The sequence below is a fragment of the Leptopilina heterotoma genome, unplaced genomic scaffold, assembly GCF_015476425.1.
Source record: "Leptopilina heterotoma isolate Lh14 unplaced genomic scaffold, ASM1547642v1 Lhet_73, whole genome shotgun sequence".
Taxonomy (NCBI): Eukaryota; Metazoa; Arthropoda; class Insecta; order Hymenoptera; family Figitidae; genus Leptopilina; species Leptopilina heterotoma.
The window spans coordinates 1,718,560-1,734,756 of record NW_025111169.1 but is presented as its reverse complement, the minus strand read 5'-3'; the positions used below and the strand labels follow the sequence as shown (position 1 = coordinate 1,734,756).

The 16,197-nt window shown below is 27.3% G+C and overlaps 1 protein-coding gene across 3 annotated transcripts in view; it reads left to right on the top strand.

The window, feature by feature from the left end:
• The window catches only part of LOC122510763 (segmentation protein cap'n'collar), a 212,821-nt gene that overhangs the window by 83,284 nt on the left and 113,340 nt on the right, over nt 1–16,197 (top strand). For all 3 annotated transcript variants that reach the window (XM_043625644.1, XM_043625643.1, XM_043625645.1), the window contains exons 2-3: nt 754–909; nt 7,215–7,293. In XM_043625644.1, coding sequence (XP_043481579.1) covers nt 754–909; nt 7,215–7,293 — 235 coding nt within the window. The remainder of the gene's footprint in view (nt 1–753; nt 910–7,214; nt 7,294–16,197) is intronic.

Genomic DNA, 16,197 nt, shown 5'->3' with positions numbered 1-16,197 from the left:
CGAATTGACTCAATTAAAAACCCACGGATCAACAGTCGGACCATTGTGCTCCGTCACGCCATCGGCCCTTATTCTCGTCTTGAGTCCCTTTTCTTCGATCTCTCCTTCAATCCAGATGCATTCGATACTCGATACTTCTTGGTCATTAATCATATGTTTCTTTATATGGTCTTCTCAACATGTATTAAAAAAATTTATACTTATATTATATCGGAGGAAAAAATTTTTATATGAAAGAGAGAGGTTCCTTCAAGAAACTGATTTTAAAAACTGTCTATCAGTGTTAAATGGGTTTTTGAAAAAAAAAATACTGTTAACGCATGTTCTTGTCATTTTGTCCCATGTTCTATGTATTAATACAAATTTTCGATATGTTTCTTGAAAATCAATTTATAAAAATTATGAATTTGATTTATTATTGAGATGGGTTTTTAGCTCCTAAACGGAATTCTTCAATAGTCGCAACCTTTTGAAGTTGTATATCCTTTCGTTGAAAATATCCGATTAAACAAACTTTTAGGGTCAATTTTTAACTCGAAAAGTTGTAATGCTAACACTTTAAGATCATTAATTTTACCGATAACTTTTGTGTTTGTATCTTAGTAAAATTCTGAACGTTCAACTGATCGAAATTTATTGACGCTGTATCTGAATTTTAATTTATGAAACAATTATTAACTTCTTCTGCTTTGAATAAACACAATCCTTAAATTGAAACAAATATTTTAATAACAATTGAAATGTTTGTTACAGGATATGGATTTGATAGAAGTCCTTTGGAAGCAAGATGTAGATTTGGGATTCACCATTGTGGAGCCAACAAGTCCGGATAAGTCCTTGGAGAAGGAGACTGATGATGATATCGAGAAACTGAAAGCCTTGAAAGCCATTAATGCTACACATGAAAAGGTAAGATTCAAACTTTAATTATATTTGTATTACTTTGTATTATTTTTCGATTAATGATTGCTGAAAATTTACCAAACATCATAAACTTCTGCGCATTTTTGTTTTACAAAAAAAAAAAAATTAAATCAAATTGCGCCAAATAATATTTTTTCAAGACAATAAAATATTGCGAGGATGCGTGTGCCTCTACTATCTTTATAACAAAAAGATCTCGATCCGATAGATCGATATCGTCTTGAAATTGATGTCGGATGTGTATTAACAGAAAGATAAAACGATCTCCATTGGAATTTGACGTTCAGGGTGGCCATGATCCTCAAAGATCCGGCAATATTTCTTTGATGAATCTGATTACACAATTGTAACAAAACTATTCCTTTGTGGTACATCATTTTTGCCGCTCTCCTAGATCATTTTTTTCTATGGTTTTTTGACGAAGATTTATGCTAAAAATAATGTAAATACGGTGCAGTATTTTAAACTTGGTTTATTTTTTACCTAATCATTCAATGACTATATGTATGTCTAATCAATTTTTGAATTATGTGTATACAAAAACTAAGTTTGGTAACAAGTATAAAATGAAGCAAGAATGGAAAATTTGGATGGAAAACAAGATAACAAGATTGTGTTATTTTATAACGGGTCTATGATGGATTTCTTTTTATTTTAATTAAAAATTTATTCTCGTTATTATCTGGCGAGTCTTTCTCAAACATTAATCGATTTGGGTACAGTGAAATAAAATTATTGATTGGTTTCTTTTGTACGCGTTAGTTTTTTTTTAAATTTTAAACACCAGTGTCGTCATTTAATGTTTAATAGAAAAAAATGGATGCAATAGTTAATCGATTTTTCGTGATACAAATACTGACAAGCATGATGAAGAATAATTCCGTACACCCAAAAAATACCACAAGTTTGAATCTTAGCAAAGACTTCTTGTCATTTCAACAAAATCGTCGTCAACCATATCATCTGATTTTTTGTGTAAATACCTAAAAGGACATTTGGCACTTAATAGTGTAAAATAATTTCGAAACAATCGTCTACAACCGTCGTAGCATCTCCAGAATCGAAATTTAAAAGAGCAGTTGCAGAATTTCGGTCTATTTTTGGGCCCTGGGCAGAGAAATTTTGGTTTGTTTTAGGATTTGTTAAAAATGTTTGTAATTTCGATTATCTGAACCAAGTACTGCCCTATAATTAGTTCTGATAATAGCGAACAAAGATTGATCTAACAAAAAGTAAGATGTACTATCTCTAAACTAAACCTGAATGAGATATATAAAAGTGTCTGGTTTCGAATTTGAAACATATTTCTCATTCGATTTCAAATAAAATTTGAAATTTATATTAGGTAGATGTCAGCTTATCAGCTACTGCTTTCGTGTACAATTTCGCCTTAGTAATCAGTCACAGAGTGGACGTTAAGCCGACGGGATCCATGGAAACTGTGTTGGGAAGACGCTTCCAGGAGATTAGGCAGGAACACACATACAAAGCAGCAAGCATCTCCAGATACAATCTTCTTCTATACATCCCTAAAGTCATCTTGCTTCTGCTCCTGCGAATTCTTCAAGCGCTTATTTATATAGTGTAAATAACTAATTTTCCCCGATTCTGATTCTTTAAAATCCGTAACCAATTTTCATCTTTTGGTAACGCAAAGGAACATACTTTTGGAAAAAATTCCCCCCTCCAGTTAGTTTAGCTCATTTAAAACAATTCTCTTCAAAAATGGAACAATGCTTGTCAGACGCAACGAGAGGGTTTTCAACAAAAAAAAAAGTCGAAGAAATATACCGACCTTTGTTCTGAATGGATTGCGATCCGTGTCACGTATATCGATATATGTCTGAGTTGAATCGTGATCGAGAGGGCTTCCCTGTATTATTGGACGGGTGATCGCGCGGTGCGCCCTCACAAAAGGTGCAGAACAATGCATTGCGAGCAGCAAAAAAGCCGCTGAAGGAAAATGAAAGATCTCATGTAATGTAAGAGAGAAGAAGATGAAGAAGAAAAAGAAGAAAAAGAAGAAGAAGAAGAAGAAGATGGATATTGACTACCGAGAGAGATGTAAGAGTGGAACCTATAGCCCTGCGATATAGAAAGAGAAATGAACATCGCAGAGACTGGAGAATCTGATGGGCGACCCGCCCAGAACTTCCATGCAACGTCATCGTCGGGGACCATCCTTATAGACGACCCTGACTCTTCAGGGCATCATCGTATATCTTTTTTTTTCATTCCTCACGAGAACACTCGAATTGAGAAAGAGGCTCTCTCTGTAAAGGATGCCGTCAGAAAGAAAATTTCATCAATTTAATAATTATTCAAATTATTTTGAATAATGACGCGTCTGTATATGATGCTGAAATTTTTCTCTCGATATTTTGTTTTGTTTTTTGTGTTATTTGGTGCTTTCTGTTATTTTGCAACTCGTAGTGCACCCCTGAAAAAGCATAGTTTTATGCTGATCCTAATCATATAATAAATGCCGTAGATCTACGGCATTTATTATATGATTAGGATCAGCATAAAACTTTGGTTTGCTCATAACACAAGAAATTTTCGAACTTGACAGTCGCATATTAGTTTAGTGCAGCGTTTGTACTTATTACTTTTATTTTGGTACAACCGATGTGCCGATTCTGGGATTTTTGATGCACCAAAACACACCAAAAGTGCAGTTTTTCCTTAGTAGGTATCTGTTGTAAAAACGGTACGTCTACTATTCCGTAAGTTATTGGAGCAACCAATTTCTACTATCCAAACTAAAAAACCTACAGCAGGGGCATTTTCCGTAAGGTCGAGATAAAGATTAAAAATAACTCGAAGTTGTTATCTAGAAGCTATCTAGAAACCCACAATTATCTAAAACTGCTGCAGAAATTTACCGTTTACGCACTAAATTTACTTTTAGTTTGTAGCGGTTTGTAGTAAAAATACGAAATCGATGATTTTTTGGTCTTCCTCACTCTGTCATATAGTAAAATGGCGTTAGTAACACCCGAGAATTTGTTTGATCCCTCGAGTGCCATAATTCGTAATTTCTTATATCCGTACCGTACATAATACACACATGCGGGTATTGGTTGTATTTATTAATAGCTTTCGAGCCAGGTACCAATACAATCGTTTCCAATAATCGATTCACGTCAAATGGAAGGACGCGATTCGACAATCAAGAATTCATGCTTGTATATATGTTCATTAAATTTTTAATACCGCACAATATAAAATGAGAGAAAAAGTTTTCAAACTTTCGAAACAATAAAAACAATTTAAATTGTGGACTTTTTTCTACAAACTAATACATTTCTATTGATAATAGAATTTCTAAAAGGTTTGTATTGGTCCGCAAATAAATGTTCACATTAAGAACTTGTTTTTGAGTACGTCTAATAATTTTTGGAGTGAATCAAAATACTATAGCAAACATTTGATTGCATTAGAACGTATTTGAAAAATGTATATCAGATCGAGTTTTCAATTAAAATTTCGACGATAATAATGCAATATTATTACCACTGCATTCAATCGAAATTAAAATAGAAAATGATATAGAGAGAGAGAGAGAGAGTGTGTGTGATACGGGAAACGCCATTTTATATAATTGTAGTGTGTATATAGCTCTCTCAGTATGCTGGGGAAACAATATAATCCTGAGAAAGAGGCTGTAGAGACGCCCACTTTAGTTATTTGAAAGACCCGTTTTCAATTTCCAGAACCATTAATATATCTCTCTTTCCCCCTGTGATCCCCCTTTGCCGCGTTGCTCCAATCTCTCTCTTCGCTCATTCTTTTCATCTTCCCCTACTCTTTTCTCTCTTTTTAACCAACCAGACTTGAACCCAACCTCTGCTTTTTCTCTTTGAAATCTGCGTCTATATATCGCACCCTCTTCGCTTTTAAGGGATGCTGCGTGTGTACATCTATCATTTCGCGTTGAAATCCCTCAATCCGACGAATGCATCAACGGACAAATGAAAGTCTACTATTTTATTTTCAGTGCGGCCATGTTGGCGTGTATGTACATGAAAATCTACTTTAATCGGATGTAGGTATTTAAAAGCTTCTTCCGGAGATTGTTTCTGTACATTTGCTACTGTTGCCATTAAGTCTCAAGAATATTCGGATTCTTGTTTCTTAATCTATTGTCGATGTTCGAGTCTTTTTACAAGATTTTCGAATTCTTGTTCGAATTTTTAGAGCCGCACTAATGGTGCTTTGTACCACTATTGATGTTTTGGAATCATTTACAATTAAAGAAGTTCGTAAAATAATTATTTATGAATCGGATAGCAAAGGTTGTGCATAACCTCTGTTATCCGAATCCTCTGCTATAATAATATAGTTTACATAGTAATCAAGGTTCTGTATTCGAATGATATATATTATTCGATCCAAAAATGTATATCTTTGACGAATTTTCTTGTTTGTGTGGTATTTTTGTTGTTTCTTGTTATTTCTTTGTTGTTTCTTGTAATGCATAGTAATAATAGTAATTTAATTCTTCTAAGAGTAGTGCTTTAATCCATAATAACCAAATTTTAAAACTATAACCTCAGCATACTCAACGACACAAGATGATACATGCGAAGCATCAACGAAAGAGAAAGAGGGTAGATGATGAGAATATAAAGAAAGAGGGGTTTTCGAGGGGGGAGATATAAAAGGGATGAAGGGACAGGCAATGGTTGGATAGCCACTATCAGAACGTGGTTATGATTAATGGTCCCAGTACAATGCTGTTTTCATTAAACTCATTTCTCTGTTCCTCGAGCATTGTATATACAGCGAGTGCGCCGCGCTGCTATTGATGATCCTTATGGCTCGAAACATATCGCGGTCCCTCTCCATCTCGATCCAAAGGGTTCCTCACATATATATGATTATGACATCTCTATAAAGAACGCGACCTTCACGTCAATGATGATGTCCAATTGAAATTTTCTGTATTGTGTTGCGCAAAAATTCGAGTCCATGTTTGAATAAATTTTGAACTGCGGGATATGATTATTATATACATTAGGTATTAGAGGCATAATGGATATTAGGTTATTATAGTTTGGATACTACTTTTGATTCTTTTTCTTTTCTTTTCAAAGTTTTTGTTGGTGTGGCTCTAGATAATTTAGGTCAATTCTTAAGATACAGTTTTTCAGATCATTTCGAATACTCAAGTGTAGAATTTTATAAATTTTTAACAGACAACAGTACATATTCTTCACTCAGATATTTTCCGTATACTATAATATTATGTGCGCAATGTTAATTTAATCCATAAGACGACATTACCAAACGGTGCTTGTATTAGGATTATCAGAAAATAGCCGGGGAATTTCTATCATTACAGCGCGTTATTCACCAAAAAGTTCATATTAAAAGGAATAGTTTTTATAATTTATATACTAACGAATAGTTTCTATAATTTATATACTATAACTAGTTTGTCATTTATTAAACGACAAACTATTCCTTAGGAAGTAAATTCCTCATCGCGTCTTTATTATAGAATTAAATCTTTTTCCATACAAATATATATTATTAGAATAAAAAAGATAATTGTGTTATTCAAGACGCGGAAAGATTAACAAAATAAATAAAAATAATAATGGTGTATAGGCATGGTAAATATATAGAAGACCCCAATTATAGCGCATTTAGCATCTGCCTTCTTGACAGCGGAATTTCTTCATTTCGATAGGATTCTAATCCTGTCATTCTTCTCATGGCAGGCCATATAACTTTGTGTCTATATAGATATATATACAAAATCCGTCGTCATCGTCATTGTGATCGGCTTCTTCACCTTGTTTGGTCTTTTCAGAGTCTCACGTCTTCATCCATTCCAATGACTTCTTCTTCTTCTTCGTCGTTGACTTCACTTCTTCTTCTTCTTTTTCCTTCTTTTCAAGTGTTTAACTTTCGCTCCTTCACGTGAGATGAGAGGAGAGCGTGTCCACACACTGATTCTTGATCATGAATTTATGAGATTTTAATAACCGTGTGCTGTGTTTATCATTTTTTGAATTTTAAAATCAGTGTCTATACATAATGTAGAATCTTCTTTATTTTATTTTCAGGGTTGCCACAGGTCAGGAAATTTAGGGAAAAGACAGGGAAATTCGAACTGGTCGCGGTAAATCAGGTAGAAGTAGGGAATTTTTACTAAAAGTATACTGGAGAAATGAATTTTAATTTCCTTAGAGAAATAAAAGTTTCAATGGAATAAAATTCTGGAAACCAACATATGGAAGCAATAAATAAAAAGTTTTCAATCTTTTTTTGTCGTTTAGGAGGAAACCAAAGAGGCCGAAACGTTGAAGGAGGAAGATCTCTGGGCCGGTCTACCATACACAGTCGATCAGGAGACTGGTGAGTAATCCTTTAATATTGCAGTTTAATTTAGCGTCACACTTGCGCGGAATATAGGTGCGAAAGTTATAATCATATTTATTATTCGCCTCTGTTGAATGCGCATTCATATTTTATTTTTCCTGTCATTCAAGCAGAATATTTTTTTTTCATCGCACTATTATGACAAACAAATAATGAATGCCTCGTTTTCTAATTGAGAAGAATTACTAATTAGAGGCATATGCGCTTATGTATATTATAATTAAAATGATTATTGCCAACGATAAAATAGAAAATGCCTCTCCAAGAATATATTTCGCTTGGGAAATTTTATATTATTATTATAAACATATACACATAATTATAATAATATGAATCAAACGTGATGGAAATTTGATTTAAATTTCACTTTGTATGATTTCTCTTATCTCTCGAGCGCAATTAGTGTCAGATTATTAATAAAACTTGATCGAGAAAAGTGTAATAAACTTTTCAAAAGCAATAGGTTTTTCGGTTTTTCAAAATTTATGTTAACAAATGTTTTTACAAATTTACACTGCGTAAAAAGTCAGAACTCGCACTCCCGAGTCTTCGACTCGGAGTGATCGATTTCTTCATGTTTTATAATAATTAAAGATGATACAGTGATAAATTCGTTATCAATTATTATTTTCAAGAATTTTTAACTAAAATTCTTCTTTAAGTCGATTATTTTTAATAATTTTCGAAAAAGTGCTTTGACAACATTCAAATTCATTTGTTTACAATATTTAATTTTATGAAATTTCAATTATTCGTAAATTCTTCAATTAAATAAATATTAGAACATAAAAACTTCAAATAATATTTAAAAAATTCAATTAAACTTTTACAACAAAATTAATTTCAAAATTCAATTATTTTTAAAAATTCACATATTGCTTTTAATATTCAATTATTATCTATTTAACTGAAATTAATTTTTAAATCAATTTTTATTAGAAAATTCTACTAGAATTCAATTATTCAAATACAAAAATAAATAATTAATTATTGAATAATTGAATGATTCTTAAAATTCAATTCCCATAAAGAATTTTTATCAACAAAGTTTCAAATAATTGAATTCTATCAACGAATTTTAATAAAATTTTTAAGAATAATTACATTTTTCGAGAAGTCTTATTAAAATTGTATTAAAAATAATTAAAATTATGTAATGAGTTTTATTATTTCTGAAAATAATTGAATTTCTGAATTTTATTACTTTTGACCAATATTTAATTATTGCGAAGAATATTATTATTCTTGAAAATAATTCAATTTTTGCAATAATTTGTGACTTTTACAAAATTGATTTTTTTTTCGTGTTTTTAACTATAAACATCTATTCTATAAATCTATTATTTTTAATAATTTTTGAAAAAGTTCTTTAAGAATTTTCAAATTCATTTGTTTACAATACAATTTTACAAAATTTCAATTATTCGTAAATCCTCCAATTAAATATATATTAAAAAATAAAAACTTTAAATAATTTAAAAAAAATCCGCAATTAAAGTTTCTCGAAAAAAAATTAATTCCACATAATTGTTAGTAAAAAATTTTTAAAAATTTAATTTTCAAAGATTTTAATCTGAAACCTTTTCAAAATTTAATTATTTCTAAAAATTTACGCTCTAATGCTTTTAAAATTCAAATATAATCTAAAAGTTTAACTGAAATCCATTTTTAAATCAAATGTTTATGAGAAAATTCTACAAGAATTGAATTATTTAAATACAAAAATAAATAATTTATTGAAGAATTCAAAGTTTTTTAAAATTGAATTCTCATAAAGAATTTTATCTATAAATTTTTAAATAACTGAATTCTTTTGACGGATTTTAATAAAATTTTTAAGAATTTTTTCGAGGAATTCGATTGAAATTGTATTAAGAATAATTGAAATTCATCAATACAAAAATAAAGAATGTATTGAGTAACTGAATGTCTCCCAAAATTGATTGAATTTTCGTAAATAATTTTTTATGAACAAAATTTTAAAATAACTGAATTTTGGAAAAGAATTTTATTATTTATGAAGATAATTGAGATTTTGTCAAAAATGTGAGTAAAATTTTTGAAAATAATTAAATTTTGGATTTTATTATTTATAAAGATAATTGAAATTTTGAGGAAGATTTTATTCAAATTTTGAAAAATAATTGAATTTTAGAGAAGAATTTTATTATTTATAAAGATAATTGAAATTTTGAGGAAGATTTTATTCAAATTTTGAAAAATAATTGAATTTTAGAGAAGAATTTTAATATTTATAAAGATAATTGAAATTTTTGACATTTTATTAAAAGTTTTGAAAATAATTGAATTTCAGAAAAGAATTTCATTATTTCAGAAGATAATTGAAATTTTGACGAGAATTTAAAAAAAAAATTTTTAATGTTTGAATTTCTGCGAAGAATTTTACTATTTGAAAATATAATTGAATTTTGACGAAGGATTTATTAAGATTTTTAAAAATAATTGAATTTTGAAGGTGAATCTTTATTATTTTTAAAGGTAATTGAAATTTTGAGAATTTTATTAAAATTTTTGAATATAATTGATTTTTGGAAAATAATTTTAATATTTATAAAGATAGTTGAAGAATTTTATTAGTTTTGAAAATAATTGAATTTAGGGACACAGTTCGAGCCCTGTAAAAAGTAAATCTTATTTTCGCTTTGCGCTTTTGACTATATAAAACCGCGTTTCCATTCGAAGCATTCTTGACTGAATCTTATAATCTTGAGAGTATTATTTTATTTAGGTATTTATTCATTTTAAATCCTATTTAATTTTAAAATGTAATTATAAAAATTGACTAGGATGCTGCAGTTTCAGTTTCATAACTATAAAATAAAGTAATTAAAATAATTTTCAATTTCAATAAGAATGATAAATCTTGTTTTTTCTGTATCTCATCATCGTCATGATCTCGTCATGTAAGAAAGTTATGGAATTTTAATTCATAGATTGAAGTTTTACAAAAAGCAATTAAAAATCGAGCTCTCCATTTTTTCCACGGGGGACATGAACTGAATGATTCATTGAAAAAATATTCATCTGCAACAAACGTATATAGTTTATAAAAAGTAGTTATATACAGTAGAGGCCGAGACTTAATCAGGTGAGAACAAAAAAGTTATTGGTCGATGCAGTCACGACAGGTTCGAAGGAGTTAGTGAAGCGGCACTTATCGTACGTATAGAAAAGTAACAATGGGAGTAATAATAATAATATTAATAACAATAATAGTAACAATAACAATAATAGTAACAATAGTAACAATAACAATAATAATAATAATAATCTCTCTAAATTTGATTCTCAGTTAAAATGTTGTAAGTGATTCAGATTCAGAGAGAAAATTTTAATATAGCAAAGAGTAATAGTTATAAATAATAATAATAATAATAATAACGTGAGAATAATGATAATAACATTAATAACAATAAAAATAATAATAATAAAAATATAATAACGTAGGGATAATGATAAAAGGATAATCACAAAGTTACATCAGGTCCAGGGTGTTTGATATCAAAGTAAGAGCTCCCAGGCAGACTTGGGTTCCGGAGAACTCGAACCTAGGGAGTGGCTTCAGGAACGCCCTCTCCTTCTGCCTTCGCCCCTCGCCGCACCCTGTCGCTCAGTCTTTCATATACACTTCTTCGTCCCTCTCCCTCTCTGCATTTAATTACTTTACGTCAAGCAAAGGAGAGAGAGAGAGAGAGAGCGAAAGACTCAGATCTCACATTTCTACAGCGCACCCTTTGTATTTCTACTCACTCCTTCGTTTTGAAACTTTTCATTTTTTTTCTTTTTTCTTTTTATTTTTTAAAAGTCATCATACCAAAAAATCTTTTTTTTTTACTTCGAGAAACATAACATTTGAAATTGAGTTTTACATAAACGGAAACGTTTGTATAGGTATTTATTGTATTATAAATTAATATATTTGTATTCTCCTGTTTTCTGATTATGTAAGATAGGAATTTTTAATTTATTTTTAGTTAGGGGTTTGGAAATATTTTATTTGGAATTTTATAGAAATTAAAAAAGTGATTAAAATAACGAAATATCTTGTATAAGATTTCGGTACTTTAATTAGAATTTTATTATTATTTCAATTAAATTTTAATTAAATTATTATTTTAATTAGTGCGAGGAAAATATTTAAATAAATTTTTATTAGAAAATGAATATTGAAAATATAGTAACTTTTGCTATTAAAAGTTTTATTTCCAGAGTCAATTTTATAATATCCGTATTAGGAAATTTTATTGAAAATTAGTAAAAAATACTTTGAATTTAGTAAAATTTATTCTGGAAATAATACAATTTATCAAAAATTCCCAAACAATTTGGATTATTCTTATAAGTAAATGTTATTTTATATTTGTTATGTTAAATGGAAAAATTTATAAATTTAAAGACACTGAGAAATAATATTAAAAAGATTTCTAACTTTCAAAAAAATTAGTTTTTTCAAAGTTTAAAAAAAGTAAACATTTTTTTCTTCAAGCATAACTGAAAAATTTTATAACTTAAAAAAAAATGATAATCTTTATAAGTTTCAATAATTTTCATAAATAATAAAATTTTTTAACAGAAATTCAATTATTTTCATAAATAATAAAAATTTTTACCAGAAATTCAATTATTTTCATAAATAATAAAATTATTTTTAGGAACTCAGTTATATTTTTTTATAAATAATCACAGAAATTCAATTATATTCAAAAATTTAAAAAAAAAACTCCTGCGAAAATTTCAATTATATATTTAAAAATATAATAAAATTCCTCTCTAAAATTCAATTATTTTCAAAATCATAAATTTTAATAAAATTCTTTTCAAAATTACAATTATTTTCAACAATTTTCCTAAATTCAATGATTTTTTATATATATTCTATTTTAATAAAATTTTCTAAAAGAATTCAATTATTTAAAAAAAATTTAATAAAATTCTTCTCCAAACTTTCATTATTTTCAAAAATTTTAATAAAATTCTTGTTAAAATTTCAATTATTTTCAGAAATTTCACAAGAATTCAATTATTTACAAATTTTTTATAAATTTCTTCACATTAATTCAAGTATTTTTAATCGTAATAAAATTTTTTACCAGGAATTCAATTATTTATATAAAAGAAATTATTTTTAGGAATTCAATTATTTTTATAAATAATCGCAGAAATTCAATTATGTTCAAAAATTTTTTTAATATCTTATCAAAATTTCAATTATCTTTATAAATAATAAAATTCATTTCCAAAATTTCATTATTTTCAAAAAGTTGAATAAAATTCTAGTCAAAATTTCAATTATTTTCAGAAATTTCTCTCAATTCAAATACGATTTTCAATATTCACTGTTTTAATAAAATTTTTCAAAAGAATTCAATTTAGAATTCAAGAATTCAATTATTTACAATTTTTTTTATAAATTTCTTCACATTAATTTAATTATTTTTAAAAGCAATAAAATTTTTTACCAGGAATTCAATTATTTTCATAAATAAAAAAATTGTTTTTAGGAATTCAATTATTTTTATAAATAATCGCAGAAATTCAATTATGTTAAAAAAATTTTTTAAATTTTGTAAACATTTCAATTAGTTTTATAAATAATAAAATTCATCTCCAAAATTTCATTATTTTCAAAATTTTAATAAAAGTCTTGTCTTAATTTCAATTATTTTAAAAGAATTTTAATAAAATTCTCCTGCGAAATTCAATTATTTTCACAAATAATAAAATTTCACAAGAATTCAATTATTTGCAAATTTTTTTATAACTTTCTTAACACTAATTCAATTATTTTTATATGTAATAAAATTTTTTACCAGGAATTCAATTATTTTCATAAATAAAAAAATTGTTTTTAGGAATTCAATTATTTTTATAAATAAAAAAATTCATCTCCAAAATTTTAATAAAAGTCTTGTCAAAATTTCAATTATTTTAAAAGAAATTTAATAAAATTCTCCTCCGAAATTCAATTATTTTCATAAATAATAAAATTTCACAAGAATTCAATTATTTACAAATTTTTTTATAACTTTCTTAACACTAATTCAATTATTTTTATATGTAATAAAATTTTTTACCAGGAATTGAATTATTATTATTCAATTATTATTACAGAAATTTTTTTTTTGGAATTCAATTATTTTTATAAATAATCGCAAAAATGCAGTTATGTTCAAAAATTTAAAAAAATTTCTTGTGAAAATTTCAATTATTTTTTTAAATAATAAAATTGTTCTCGAAAATATAAATATTTAAAAAAATTTTTAATAAAATTCTTGGCATAATTTCAATTATTATTTTCAAAAATTTTGCTCAATATGATTTTTAATATCTATTATTTTAATAAAAGTTTCCAAAAATTTTTAATAAATAAAAATATTTACTTTTTTAATAAATTAAATTTTATTAAAGAAAATTTTCTAAAAAGGTGAAAAGGGGAAAAAGGGGATTATATAGGTCACATATAAAATTTGGTCCACTTTTTCTTTTTCTGTCTCGCAAAACAAAAATATTTTTATTCTCAGACCCAAATTTCACTTTCCTAATGACTCACACACGTAAATTTCGCATAAAAAAAAATAAATAATCAAGATAATTTTTATAAGAAAATAAACTTAGTTTAAGTGTCGGATATTAAAAGAAAAAAATCGTAAAAAAATAATCACACGCGAAACATGAAAAGATTTTATCGTCGAACATCGCGTCGTCGCAGAAACGTTCCAAATTCCTCGTGTCTTGAGTACCGAGCTTGTATGCATTGCGACAGATCTTGTAGATATAATCGAGAAATAATCCCGCGATGATTACTTGCTGGCAATGCATTACACTCAACTGCATTCGTATATATATACATATATAGCAAAATAATAAGAGTGTTTATCGGCCAGCGACCGAACTGGACTCATTACTGCGCGCGGCTATCTCATTGCGGATCAATCGAGAAAAGCCTATTCGACTTTGTGCTTGATTAATGGATTAATGGTCCGACCGTGATTGCCGAAGGAACTTGCGTTCGATTCCCGCTCCGCTTCTTTTACTTTTATTTTTCCTTCTCTTACACTATTAGTGCGTATAGTTTCTATTAAAAAAAATTCCCTCCTCTTATTTAACTTTTTGTCCTTATTATAATTTTCTATAAGAGAAAATTATTTTTCTGTACATTGAAATTGATTGCAAGAACGCGCGCACAAAGAAAAAAGATGTACTTATTTGTTTTTAGCAATAAATTATTTTTAAACATTTAATAAAGTATTTTTAAACATATTTTTTCACAGTTTTTCTAAGATTATCAAAATTGAGACAAAAAACGAGTTAAAAGTGTTGCGAAGCGCAACACTTTTGATTCGTTTTTTGTCTCAATTTGTTATTCGTAGAAAAAATGTGTTAATAATACAAATGAGTTGCGGTAGCCGAGAGGCGTAAAGCGGAGCGCGGACATATTTTAGTCTCTCGAAGGGTTCGAGTCCTCACGCAGACAAATTTTTTTCGCGCAGTTAAAATTTTTCGATTCTTAACCCATAGTAATTCTTCCTCGAAAATACTAAAATATTATTGCGTTGAAACTTGAAAATTATTCGTTCGGAATAATTAAACCAAAAATATTTTATTTCCTCCAAATATGTTGCATTTAAAAATATAGTGAATCTATGAGACAGTTTCACCAACTCATATTCTAAGTTAAGCAAACTAATTAATTAATCTTTAAGTGAAGTTAATTAATTAATTTAATTAATTTTTTTTTCTTTCTATCTTCAACTGAAGTTAATTAATTAATTTTAATTAATTAATTTAATTAATTTAATTAATTTTTTTTTCTTTCTATCTCCAAGTGAAGTTAATTAATTAATTTTAATTAATTAATTAAAATTAATTAATTTAACTAGAATTTTTATTTTTTTTTTAAGGAAAATATTTCTCTGGATGTATATTTATGGTTATGGACGGTTATTGATTTAATATAGGGAATTTCTATAGGAGATAAGGGTTTATATATAATATAGGGCAATTTACGTTGGACATTAATAAAACAAGAACAACACTATAACGGAAATTGAAGTTTAGCTATTAATTTTGTTTTTGGCTGTGAATTTTTTACCTCGTGTGTATAATCGGAATCAATATTGAAACAAGAAAGCTGAAAAGTGAAGAGGTTTTTAAGGTCGGTTTAAGTGATCAGTGAGGAGACGCATGCGTGGAATTAAATTGGAACATCTGCCACGTGCGCGGGCGGCGCATACGCGTAACCATGCGTGAAAGCCTTAAATTCAGTCGAGGGAGAAACTTTAAGCATGGCCGCATCCGCCATATATGCCTGCATCCACGAAATCTTCTTCCTTTTATTTAATGAATTTCAATTTATTCACGCAATTATTATCTATTATATGTGAGGAAAGATTCATTTATTTTAACTTTAACCGCGCCTATACATTTTAGATAAAATTTTTTATTTTGGATGGTAAAAATTCGGTCAAATTCGATTTCTTGGGGTTTTTTTTTTAATATGAATAAAATTTTTGTAGTATATTTATTTTTTTGTCAAGATAAATTTATTCTTGTAAATAGGAAATGCTCTATAATGCTTTTAATATTCAATATTATTATCTATAAAATTTTTACGAAAATTAATTTTTAAATTTCAATTTTTAATAGAAAATTCTAAGAGATCGCGGCGAATGTATAAAATAAATAAAAATAATAAAATAAGAGAATTCACTTATTTAAATACAACATTAAATAATTTATTAATTAATTAAATATTTTTTAAAATTGAATTCTTTTGATGAATTTTAATAAAATTTATAAGAATAATTAAATTTTTCGTGAAATTCGATTAAAATTGAAATAAAAGGAATTTTATTATTT